The following is a 13343-nucleotide window of genomic DNA, read 5'->3' as shown; positions in this document are numbered from 1 at the left end:
AGCCATCCACTTAAATCCTTGAGAGTGATCATACTGGCCTCTCTGCAACAAGACACACACATTTGTCACATGAACCCTTCATTTCGCTGCTCGTCTTGATAGGCCGAGATGTGATTTGTGCATTTCAGTATCAACACAGATGGATGAGGCTCCTCACCAAGGCTGTCAGTCTCAGTCAGGAGGAGACATTAAATTATCACATCCAAGGCTGTGCTCTACATGAAAGAGGCACACACATACGTAGCATTCACACAACCGCAAATGTGTGTGTGTGTGTGTGTGCATAGTCATGCACATGTCCACATGGGCCTCACACATGCAGTGCATTCATATTTTATAATTGAGCATGTGGGCGGAATCTGAATAACAAATCTGCGACGTATTACACTTATTAACAAACAGCAAATTAATGAACTCAAAACATACTCAGAAGGAAGTAATAAATCTCCTTTTGGCTGTTTAGTTGCTTGGCTGGCTGACTCGTGAGCTGGCTGGGAAAACTATGCTGACCTGGGTGCATCCAAATTAGATATTGGCATGGCTGCATGTATTACACAGTGGGAGTGCTGCTCTGCCTCAGTCACCCTGCTGCTCTAAATCTGGCCAGTGCTCAGCTCAGCAAACACAATGCAACAGCAGGGAGATGGCATCTCCACATTCATTAAGCTGCAGATAATAGTTACACAAAAGCAAAACCCCACCGTTTTTCTACTGTTTTTCTCTGGAATCCAATTGTCGGTGTTTTTGTTGATTTGTCCCTTCTCTATCATCTTGTTGGTTTTGAAGTGAAGCATCTGAGCACAAAAATCATTTTCAGATTGCTAAGAGAGTGACTGTCGCAATTCCACATGGATGGACCACTTAAAAGAGCCTGAATTAAAAAACAGTGACTTATAAACAAAGCCCATCTGATCATCTTGGTGGCAAAAGCTGAGGAACGTCCATCTATTCACATCAGTCAGCAGCCCCCACGCCCCCCCAACCCCAACCCCCTCGTAAACCAGTTAAAGGGATGAAAGAGAGGAAAGATGGAAAGAATGCTGGACAGCAGAAGAAGGAAAGATTGAAAGGGTAAGAGAGGGAGAAGGCAGGAGTGGGAGAGACAAAGAGAAAGGGAGGAGGTAGAGAATGAGGAGGTGGCCGTCGTATCCCTCCCTGTCTTTGATCACTGGTCCATGGGGTACCGAGACAGTGCAGATAGCTGGTCCACAGCTCCTGAGGAACGCAGCTTCACATTCCTCCTTGCGCTTTCCCCGCTTCTGCAAAATCACTTCTAGTCTTTCAGACCACAGCAGCTGTGAAAACACATCATGGCTTACTACATGCCAGAAAAGACCTGGCTAATGCACTGCAGTGCCATTGTCCTGCCGGTCCTCATCCACCAGTGCAGTTCCTTTCAGAACTCCATTCTCCTCTCACCCAACATTTTCTATTGTACTCTGTTTCACTTTAGATGGAAAAGCATGGATTTCTCTTGTTGTTTAACAACCGGCAGAGGGATTGGAGGTCAGGTTCAGCAACAGCCAGCACTGGACACTTTAGCAGGACCACATCATGCTGAAGAAGAACCAGAACTGTCCATCAGAAAGCATTAGAAGGTCTAAGAGTCTAACACAGGAATCCTGTTTTTTAGGCTTTCAACAGACAATTAATCTCACAGCTGCAGAAAAACTGGTTATTATAGGAACCTAAACTCAAGTTCTCTTTGAGGTGAAACTTGAAAAATACAACAAAAACAAGTACATGGATGATGAAGAAAATTGTGCATCTTGCATCATGGGCAACATTTTAGTTACTCTTGCTCCATTTAAAGATGCAATTTAGAATTATGTGCTTTGTTTCATGTTATTGTCATGTAGATCTAAAATTCTTGACAAAAACCCACCTATATATGGGACAAAACAGTATACTATTCCCTAGAGATGTAGTTTATTGTTAGTAATGAGTCTGCATGGCATTTTCTGTAGCTGGTCATCTTTACTAACCTCAAAAGCAATATAAAAGTAATATTTAGAATAGTCTAAGACGGGTTTAATTTACACTAAAAGAATTCTGGAAAACAAATACCTACATTTTCTATGACAACTGGGCAAATCCAGTCAGCTAATTATGAGCATGCAACTGGATCAAAAGCTCCAGAAGAATTTATGTTGCTAAATATTCCTGTTAACTTAGCAGAATAGTATTTCTATATTTAAAGACCATCTCCAGTGAAAATAGTTCTACACTTGCTGTGAAATGCCAATGCAAACAATCAACATTTTCATAAAACTACTGGATGAAAAAGCAAAAGCAATTAACCAGATATTCTGTATCACTAATGATATTACTCTGTTCTGGTTCATAAGCAAGAAGCAACAGAACTGGTCTTTAAAAGAGCATGGGAATTTAACTGGGTCACGACTGGGTGAAAGCATTTAGTCGACGTCACTCAAATTTATGTGACAGGCCTTCATGACTACAGCGCAACACAGAATTGATGGGGCTGCTGGGAACATGAGCCGATCTTTCAAATCCACTGGAGTTCATCTTCTATTGTGGCCTCTTTACACTGGATTTGTAATAATGGTTCAAACTGAAGCAAGAAAATCTTAAGAATAAATTTCCTGAGATTTTGTAGCCAAGTTAGGTTGGTCATGTCTACAGTATCTCAATAACTAATGAATGGATTGCCATCAAGTATTGCAGACATTTATTTCATTGACACCCTTCTTTTAACCAGCAGGACAATTTTTTCTTTAGCTTTTGCTCTGGTGTTCAGAGAAAATTCATCACCCCATAAAACTGGCCTTCAAATAACCTCAGACATAGACAAGAAGTCCAAACCTAGTCAGCTAATGAAGATCACGTAAGTGACTAGAAAGCACCAGAACAGTAATGGTATACACCAGAAGTGAGTATGCCCTTGTTCAATATCTCTAAGTTGAACAGTGGAGTCTTTTCTCTTATGAACAACTGAAAACAAATACTTTGGAAAGACTACATTGAAAATACAGGAACAGAAACTAAACTATGCACACTTGTGATTTACAGTTAGCTTAACTACATGAACATGGTTATAAAATGGTCTGCAAACACCAGATGTTTCTCAGTTTTGTATCTAAGGGCTGTAAGTATTGTTTGTCTATATCTGTCTTTGGCATATATCTGTCTCATGTCTCCACATGGAAAAGAATTACCAGAGTAAGTTAAAAATCTGATTGTTTTTTAAGTTATAGACCAACCTAAAATCAATGGAAACACAGTTGCAGCCATAACCAGGAAGTAAGGAATTAGTCAAAGTACCAGCAGTCATAGTTGCAGGGCTGGGTTCCTAAATTTATGCCAGAACAGTACACTCATACACAATATATCTTTGAAAAACAGATAGATATGTGTTTTAGACTTGACACAGAGATTTTCAGTGGAAATTAGAGTTTCTGTGACAGCTAAGACAATGTGAAGTACATTGGATGAACTACATCCATTGATGCTATTCAGAATAAAAACTTGCTTGCTCTTTAGCACAAAGCTGCAAGACTAAACTGTGGTAAAGAACATGAAAAGCCAGATAAATAATGGGAGCAAACTCTTTGGTCAGCATGCTTGGCAGGAACCTGTCCAATACTACAACAGTGAATGTAGACCTGACAGTGCAACACAAAGTAGGGAGTGTGATGATATGGGGCTGCATAAGTGAAACGGGTATTGGTGAGGTTGCATTTGTCACTTGCAAAATGAATGCTTGTGAATGCACCAAAAATACTGGCTGATAAGATGACCCCCAGCCTGCAGAAGCTTGTCAGAAGGCAAACATTCCAGCATGATAATGATCCGATGCACGCTGCCAAAGTCACACAGGAGTTTCGAAAGAAGAAAAAGTGAAACTATGATCTGACCGAGTATGTGTCAATGAATCTTGAATCTAGTAGAACATCTTTAGGGTATTTGAAAGATGAAAGGCAGAGCAACTCAACTCCTCCAGCAAAGAGCAGCTGAAGAAAAATGTGTCTTAAGAATATCTCTTAAGAATTTGTGCAATATTGCTGTCCTCCATGCTGAGAAAGACTGAGTCAGTCACCAAAAATAAAGGTCCATCCATCCATTATCTATACACCGCTTAATCCTCATTAGGGTCGTGGGGGGCGCTGGAGTCTATCCCAGCTGACTTGGAGTGAAGGCAGGGGACACACTGGACAGGTCGCCAGTCTGTCACAGGGCTACATTACAAAAAATAAAGGTGGAACTAAAAAATAATGAAAACATAAAATACTTGAATTTCAGTAATTTACTGTTTTTTGTTGTGTATTTGGCAGGAAACTGTCCAATACGACCACAATGAATGCATAGTCCTGACACTGAACCACGAAGCTAGGAGTGATAATATGAGGCTGCATAAGTGAAACTGCACCCCATGAGGCCTGTATTTCTTTTAAATATAATAATAAAAAAAATGACCTATTAGTTTTTATTGTTGTATAAGAAATGAGGCTTTTCTTTTTTTAGCTTAGAAATTGAGTGGAAAGATTATAAAATCTGGAATCATTTGACAATGAACATATAGCAAAGGCCTGTACATACTTCTGTTGTATACTCTGAGAAAATGATCTTTAAAGTGTGTTTATTTTGGTAAATATTCCTGCATTTGAGAGTGGGATTATTTGTCAGTTCTTCAAATGGGTTGGCATTGCTCAATAGACAAGACCATAAATTCCAGCTCACACTGCGTCTGCGACCGGGTCACTACGGGAGTCTTTTCTTCTCCGTTCTCTCTGGTTGTGAATGGGTGCAGTGGAAGCCCCGCCCGCCGCGGAGGTGACCGCAGCCAATGGCAACGCACCGTGCGCCGTGGAGGAACGTCACATCATCATCAGCAGTCGTCCTGGTGGGACGGCCGTGCTGCTTTGCGTGGCTTGCAGTCTCCACAGCACTCTTGTTTTCGTGTGTGCGTGCGTGTGTGTGTGAGCGAGAGAGTCACCACTTGAACACTTTACACGACCGGAGAAATTCACGGACAAATTAGTCCGTCGACTTAGAGGGAAGAGCGGAGGATAAGTTGCGAACGAGCGAGGAGACATGTTTTTCAGCGGCGGGGGAGAGACTGTCCGGCTGCCTGCACTTCCAACCAGCCTTAAAGCCTCTTTGATGCAGCCGCTTAGCTAACAAGCTAACTCGGAATGTTTTCAGAAACTAGCTTGTTAGTAGCCTGCTAGCTAGCTAAGTCGGCCGGAGAAATCTGCGGTGTGGATTCAACAAACAGTAAAAATGATACTGGAGTCTTTCAACACGGTGAGAGGAAGATTTGTGACACCTTCTCCGACCGGGTATGTTGAATGTTTGGAGCTCCAGAGCCCGCTTGGTTCCTAATTTCCAGTGGGGACAATAGTTAACTGTCCAGGCAACAAGTCTGGCTCACACCGCTGCTTTAACGTTGCTCAAGTTTGTAGTCGTGTGTGGCGTTGCTGTTGCTCTGTGTGTGGTTGTAGCTCGATAGAAAAGAATCCTCTGAGTTGAAATGATCGCTTACGGCTGAGTAAAGGTGGCGTTATACAAAGGAAAGTAGGGTGCGACTTCAGATGCCCCGATTTGAGCGCATCGGGTCACTGTGTTGTTTAGGAAAACCTGTTGTCAGTTAAGCGGTGCCATTATTGACGAGGAGACGAGGTGGATGGACATTATAAATCGCCCACATGCGTTGGATCACTTCCCGGACTTGTGAAAGGCATCTGAAGCAGAAGGAGGGAGAAGTGAGCGCACAGCCCTTGCAACCCGGGGGAAGATGGCGGAACGTTCCCGCAGGAGGTGGTGAGACCAAAACTTCGGGACTTCTTGGATTTATCGCCGGGCATCTTATCCCAGATCGCCGGACACATGCAGGCCAAAAAACGATACTTACTTCTGTTCTCCGCCGGTGCGTGTCTGGTTCTGTTGTTCTGTTTCGGGGGGATACAAGTCCCGCTTTCCAGACGGGGTCCCAGCCGGCGTGATGACCGCAGCCTCGCCGGTTATCACCCCGGGGCGAGGTGGCGTCCCCTGCCCGGTTACCTACAGCCCTTCAGCCCCTGGGAGCAGGACCGGAGCGATGATCTCAATGAACACATATCTCCCAGGCAGAAGAGGGACACACTCTCAGGCCTGTACACCGGAAAACGTTGCAGGATGGAGTCCTGTTTCGACTTCTCCCTGTGCGAGAGGAATGGATTTAAAGTTTACGTGTATCCCCAGCAGAAGGGGGAGAAGCTGTCAGACAGTTACCAGAACATCTTATCCTCGATTGAAGGCTCCAGGTTCTATACACCTGACCCAGGACAGGCCTGCCTGTTTGTCCTGAGTTTGGACACTCTGGACAGGGACCAGCTTTCCCCCCAGTATGTACACAACTTGAAAGCAAAAATCCAGAGCCTTCCTCTGTGGAATGGAGGCAAAAACCACATCATCTTTAACTTATACTCTGGCACTTGGCCAGACTACACAGAAGATCTTGGCTTTGACATTGGACTCGCAATGTTGGCCAAGGCCAGCATCAGCACAGAGAACTTTCGGCCAAACTTTGACGTTTCCATCCCTCTCTTCTCTAAAGACCACCCCAGGACAGGAGGGGAAAGGGGCTATCTGAAACACAACACAATCCCCCCTTATAGGAAGTACATGCTTGTTTTTAAGGGGAAAAGGTACCTAACTGGAATAGGTTCGGACACTAGGAATGCTTTATATCATGTTCACAACTCAGAGGATGTGGTCCTCCTCACCACTTGTAAGCATGGGAAGGACTGGCAGAAGCACAAGGATACACGGTGTGATAGGGACAACACAGAATACGACAAGTGAGTACTTCTTAACTTTAAAGTTGTTAGCTTTAATCCATGACACTCTTAGACCGCTACACTACACAGATGCACTATAGGTCTGTTATAGTTCCCATTCAACTGTCTTGTCTTTTCATGTTATCCTAATATTTGCTAGAATTTTACCAAGTTGACCTTTCGCTCTTATCCAACTCTAATAATGACAGTGTAGACATTAAGTGTTGAAGGTTTTGACAGGACACCTGTATTCTTCAAAGATTAATCCTTCTATTTTCAGTATATGTACTCTAACCATGAACTACTGCAGTTAAATTATTCACTGGTATATAAAATTGGCAGAACTCTTTAAAAACACATATATTACAATGGTGGTTATGCTTTAGTTTGCTTAAATTCTAGGTTTTATCAGTATTGTTCCCATGTTTGACCCCCCCCCCTTTTTTTTTTGGTTCTACATTGGGACTTTCCTATCGTCATGAAAAGAATTAGTCATAACTCTTACTGGAGATGAGGAACTGGGATCATACGATTTCTAAACACAACATGGTCTGATGTCTTTACAAAGGTCATGCTTCGTTGATGTGATTGCGCTTCATTTTGTTTTGTTATTTATACAACCACAACCCTTTTAATAGGCACTGGCGACTTGCTACTTTTAAATATTCCTCTCATCATATGACATTATTTATCGAATTAGACATGGTGCTGATAAGGAGCGCCGCTTTAAAGCCAGCCAGAAGAACTACTGTAATAATGTAATTTATATCCCTCTCGTCTGTACAGCTTGTTATTCAGCAATGGATGAATCTGCGTCTTTCTTCTCTTGCTCTTGTCCTCTCACTCTTTATGTCTGTCATCGTATCATGAGTCCTGATACTTTGTCCTTGATATTTTAAGGGTCTCTCTTTATAATGTTGCCTACCAGTTATCATAATGCACAGGCAACTGTTTTGAAAGCAAATAGGTATGCAATGGGGAGTAATGCTGTCTCTGTAACTAGTCTTAATTCCCAGTGAAGGCAGTATTGCACACTTCCATTGCCCAAAAAGTTGCTCTGTGATCATCACCCAGTCCTGCAGCTAAAGCCATACTGTTTTCTGTGATCAAATCTGATGAGCAAACTGGCGTCTGTCTCCCAGATTTGGCCAGTGGGATTCATTTCGTGTCCCCCTAGACTGTGCTGTGTTGTTATTGGTGACTGTATGGCTCTGGGTGTTTGACTGTGGCTCTTTGGAGTGGATTAGTAGGGACAAAGCGCTGGTGCCAGCAAGGGGAAGCCACTCTGGCCCCTGTTTGCTCAGTCATTTCCCAGACAAACCCAACTGCATCAGCCAGGAATGCCCTGGCCCCAACCCGTGTCCTGCGTGACCCCTCCGTTGTTTGGGGGCTTGCTGTGATTGACCCTCATGTCAACTTTTTACCATGTTGCTGTCAACTGTTCAGTTTGGGTGACATAGTATCTTAAGGGGTCGGCTATGAAATCTGGCTGCAGTACCTTTTACAGTGAGAATGAGTGAGAGGTGTTTTCTTCCTGGACTTTAAATCACAAGCTGATTCAGATGTGTTTTCATATCATGCTTGTTTACCATGGTTCCTCATAGGATTCACATGTTTACTGTCTGCCTGGGTAGGGAAGTACCACGGTGGTACTCATTAGGTTCGTTCGCTCAGTAAATAATATTCTCCATATCACTCTTAAGACATGAACTTTCTGCCACTCTTTGCCAGCTCACTGCTTGCTGCCAAGTGCTGCCAGGGAGTGATTTCACATCATGAGATGGGTGGCATCAGAGCCGTAACCCAAAGGAAAATTAATCCTCCTGTCATTAAGTAGCATTGGGGGAGAAACAGGCTTTGAGTATATCTGTAGCCCTTGCCAGCTTAGTTTCATTGCATGGTTACAGTATGTCCAGTTCTTCTCAGTCATTACATCCTCAGTAAGCCACACCACTATCAGTCAGCAGCCTTTGGCTTGATCCCCAGTCATACATAATTTCTGTAATATTAGATAAAATGGATTTATACATTAAATGTTGATCCCACCGTTACCTTGTCCTGGCAGAACTACAACATTCGATAAAGTCTGTGTGTCATTGAAACTATTATGGTTATAAAAGCTTCTTGGACTTGGAATAATGTCGTCCAGATTGATATGAGCGACTTTGCTTGTTTCATATTTACAGGGCCAGGCTTGTTACATACATCACATTTTTTGTAGAATTTGAGGAGATACTTGCTGAATTTGACCAGAAGAGTTTTGGATTAGAATCATATGGACCACCGTTAGGGAAAACTGATGATGATTATTGTTATTCAGCAAATATGACTCTTCTCCTTAAGTTAGAGCATCCTGTTTGCGCTCCTTTTTCCATCTGCCAATCCTGTGCTGGGCAGTCTGACAAACCCATGTGTCTACATCCTTCATATGCCTGCTCACCAAAATGTAGCTCTGCATCCGGCTGCACAGCAGCTGCTGGACATGATCCGCTGCCATTGTGGTCTGTGCATGTGTCCACTGGGCTTGTGAACCATGTGTGACCCTGGCACTTTTCCCCACTTTGCTAGCTACGTTTTTTTCTTGCTAAGTGTTAAATTCATGCATGAATGTATATACATTTCTGTAATTATTGACAGCTGACTTAAAAGTCTTACTGACTTGCCTTAACGCACATCAAAACTAGTTTTTCATGTTTGTAGTTAGAGTAAGCAAGAGAACATGAGAGAGGGAAAGCCCTGTCTGAATGCTAGTTCAGTCTCACCTTTTCCCCTCTTTTGTTGCATACTGGAACTTACGGCCGCTGAATTCACAATATAAATTTTCAGATTTACATACTTTTCTATTTTTGGTGTCAGTCGACGGAAATAGTATGGAATAATGCAAATCTGTATGAAGGTATGTGATAGCTTAATCAGCTCTTATCAAGTGGCAGATTGTAGATCAAGTCATCATTTTATGACCACGACATTGCCTGCATGTAATAATATTATTACAGGTTCATAATGGCCGTTGTGCCGTGACATTGGCCACATTGACAGTTTGAAAAAGTGATGACAGAAAGTTAGAGCCCTTAATATTTTCTTCATACACGATTTTCATGTTTTTTGTACATAGTGGAGGCAAAGTGAAAAGTGCATTTCTCAGCTAGATATCATACATTTTTTATGAGAAGTTTGTTTGTACCGGATCTGGTAAAAATATCCTGCAGTATACAGTGATTTCATGGGACACAGTTTGAGGCTCCTGAGACTGATCTTTTGCGGTGAACTATCTTTTTATTTGGGTATGCAATAATAGCTCATTCTGTTATAGATTGGGTGTGTTTAAAACGCGGTGACAAGCCGAAATGAAGGCTGTCTATACTACACATTGAATGTAGTATTTTCTTAAATCTCCTAGAGCTGTTCGCTCTGTGTAGTGTTGATGGCAGTGATACATGAATTATGAATCACATTTTATCCCTTCAGGTTTTTTTTATGTTGTGATGGATAGGGTAAGGGTACTTCAGATGTGGTCCATCTTATTACATATTGTGTAAGCAGTTTAAATTATTCTCCAGAGGGTACATGTGGTCTTTGTATTGTGGATAGCTTTTACAAATGGCATCTTTGCTGCTTCTCTTTCTGTATTGGTCTACTCTGGTGCTTTCTGGGCTCTAGTTACTAGTACAGGTCTGATTCATCAATTCCCCAAAAGCTGCATTATTTTTGGAAGGTAAATCATACCTAGACCTGCTTTTATCCCCATCCTGGCACCCAGCTTTGCACTGCTTTCCAAGGGGGCTAGACTTGGCAGGGCCAAAGATGTGGGTGGGACAGTAGTTGAGGAAGCCGGTTGCCAAGGAGATCAATATTTGTCTTTCGGTCATGATTCAACTTTCCAAATGAAAAGTGATTCTGACTTATACTGTGCTGTAAACAACACACTAGTTGTAGTAAGTTGCTTGGAGGATACTGCAAATTGGAAAAATATGAAATGTCCTGAGCTCTTAAAATATCTGCCCAGATGAAGCAGCTGTTTGTCAGACAGACACACTTAGTGTCTTGTTAAGACATTAGTTAATTTGAAAATGTGTCAAATATTTTAACGAATGTAGGTGTACAACATTAGAGCTTATTCCATACAGTATTTTCTCACTTCTTTACGGCAGGAATCAGATGCTAAAAAAAATCAACTTTGCATCATGTTTGGTTAGTACAGAATTCTCAGTGAAGGTTGATATATGATTGTGACTGAGTTGCACTGTCGTGTTACACAGCCCTGTGGGTCAGACAGTGCAGTCTGTGGTCTAACTGGGTGGAAGTAATAGTTTCTGTGCCTGGCTGTGGCTCTTTGTGTCACAAATCCCTCTTATCCTCTCCCACTGACAACAAGGAAGTTGTGACAGACTGAATGCAGCCTCTCACCACAATTACCATGTAATGTCCATGTCATTTTTGTGTAATAGTTGAGACTTTGTGCTCCAGATGTTAGCCTGGTATAAATATGGGGGTTTTGATATATTGCATATGCGTGTGACATGCACGGCCTGTTTGGAGGAAGAAATAAATAGATCTGGACTAGCGATGGGCGATTTGACTAAAAGATAATATGACAGTCTTTCGGGGTAGAATCACGAACTCATGTGATTGCATGATTAGTTGTGCGTATGGTTGCCTGGATACAAAGCCTTTCACTTGATCTCAAGGCCACAGGGCTAACTCACAAATCTCTATATCCTGTTTTCACTTTCATTTTATTCTGTCAGTTCTGACTGGAAATAGTGAGTCGTATCTTTTTGTTTCTTTACCAGCAGACTAGCCAGATTGATGTCATGACAGTACTTAGTGTTATTTAGCTCCTTCTCCAATAAGTCTCTAAACCTATAGATTGACTTCAACTCCATCATCATAGACTGCAGCTGGCGATGCTAGTTGACTATCATGGATGAACTTTATGGCACGCTTGTTCTGCTCTTCACCGTTGGTAAACTTTGTGTTGCCGCAAATGAACCAGCTCTCAATCTGCTACAGGTTCTGGTCTTAATATCCCTCCAGCTCATAGCAGATGTCCTGGAGAGCAGAACAAGGACTACCGTTACATTCAGAGATGATAGAATTAGAGTCCTGTGGGACAAGAATCTCTGACATCAAGAACTTCCCCAACAGCGACCTGGCCAGCCAGGGTGCTCTCCCTTTTCCCTTCCTCTCAAAATCTACACCGGAACTTGGTAGACTGACTGCAAGAATCTAAGCTTGTCACTGCTTACTTCCTTGCGAGCCAAACTGTCCCTTCCTGTTGTCAGCCCCTGCTGTGTTGAGTGGAAATGTAAAACACTGCACTTGTTTTAATTTTTTTTATTTATGAGACAGCCATGGCTAGCTGGTATGAAGCGACTGAACTTTCAAAATAAAATGCTTACATACAGCACCCTTAATGATGTGATCTGTTTGACTGTAAAAATATCTGATGCTAAGTTATACTGTCTCTCTTGCGCTACCTGAATAAACGCATTATTTGAAATGTCTTGCAAAGGAAAGAGGGTGTGCTGATCAGTGACTTAAAATGCCAAGTTGTATCTTCCATTTTACTGTTTTTCTGTGTTTTTTAGTAAACTCTGTAAGCCTCCATTTTCCTGGTTTATCTGTCATGTCCTTTATATATCCGCACTCAGCCACTGTGTACAAGCTTGTAAAACAGCCAAAGGAGAGAAGAAAAGATGCAGCAGGAGGCAGGTCAGATTCAATTTTAACCTCAAACTGAAAGCCCTCTCACAGCTTGTTTCCAATTAAGAGGCCCTGCCAAGCGAGAGAGTATGAGCGGAATAGAGTGAGAGATGAGGGGAGAGTCACAGAAGAGTGGGAAACAAACTGAGAGGAAGTTAGGAGGAGAAATAGGAACACAAAGAGAACAAACAGCGAGAGTCTGAGAAGCTAAAAGATGAAGGGAGACAGTAAAAGTGAGAGAGAAGCAGAAAAGACGAAAACACATGCCAGCTATCCAGCAGTAAGAGGTGTGTGCAGTAGCTGGCTGGATGGTGACGTTGGTCTGCTAGGTGTATTTATAGACTTGCAGTGTTTTAATCCTCAGTATTGGCCAAAGCCCCTGGCAGAGGGCTGCTAGCCAACTTGATGCGGGCTTTAGAGCTTGGGGAAAATAATAATCATTGGGAGAGGATGTTCAATTTCTGAGTTCCTGCACATTAACAGTAAATGCTTTTTTTCCACCATCTTATCTGCTATTTCAACACATTGGATTAGCTGTTTTTTTTCTTCCCTTGGTGTACTTGTTCAGAGTTGCAATGTTTATTTTGTAGCTGTTTTTGTTCAGAATGCTGCCAGCCAAGAGCGTCTAAAAGTGCTCTTATGTGTCTCCACTCTCTGTAACCTCTAGAAAAAACATTTGCAGTAATCCCAGTTCTTACAGTCTCCCGAGTACCCTCCATAGGTCTGATAAATAGGTACAGTTTGAAGGAGGAAAACAGAAGCTCCAATTGCACCTCATAGCCTCTACAGCACCTTGACATAGCTGCATAGATCACCTTTAGGGCAAAACGCCAAGATGACCTTAAAGAACTGTCA

General features: G+C 42.4%; 1 protein-coding gene across 1 annotated transcript in view; it reads left to right on the top strand.

Annotated features, from left to right (window-relative positions):
• Positions 1-4849: 4849 nt before the first annotated feature.
• The window catches only part of LOC111589114 (exostosin-1a), a 40365-nt gene continuing 31871 nt past the window's right edge, over positions 4850-13343 (top strand). Inside the window, exon 1 of the mRNA XM_023299837.3 lies at positions 4850-6803. Within this exon, the coding sequence (XP_023155605.2) occupies positions 5851-6803 (953 nt within the window). The 5' untranslated portion in view covers positions 4850-5850. The remainder of the gene's footprint in view (positions 6804-13343) is intronic.

This window comes from Amphiprion ocellaris, chromosome 9, assembly GCF_022539595.1.
Source record: "Amphiprion ocellaris isolate individual 3 ecotype Okinawa chromosome 9, ASM2253959v1, whole genome shotgun sequence".
Taxonomy (NCBI): Eukaryota; Metazoa; Chordata; class Actinopteri; family Pomacentridae; genus Amphiprion; species Amphiprion ocellaris.
Note: the sequence above shows the minus strand (reverse complement) of the source record. Positions and strands in the feature narration are given on the sequence as shown.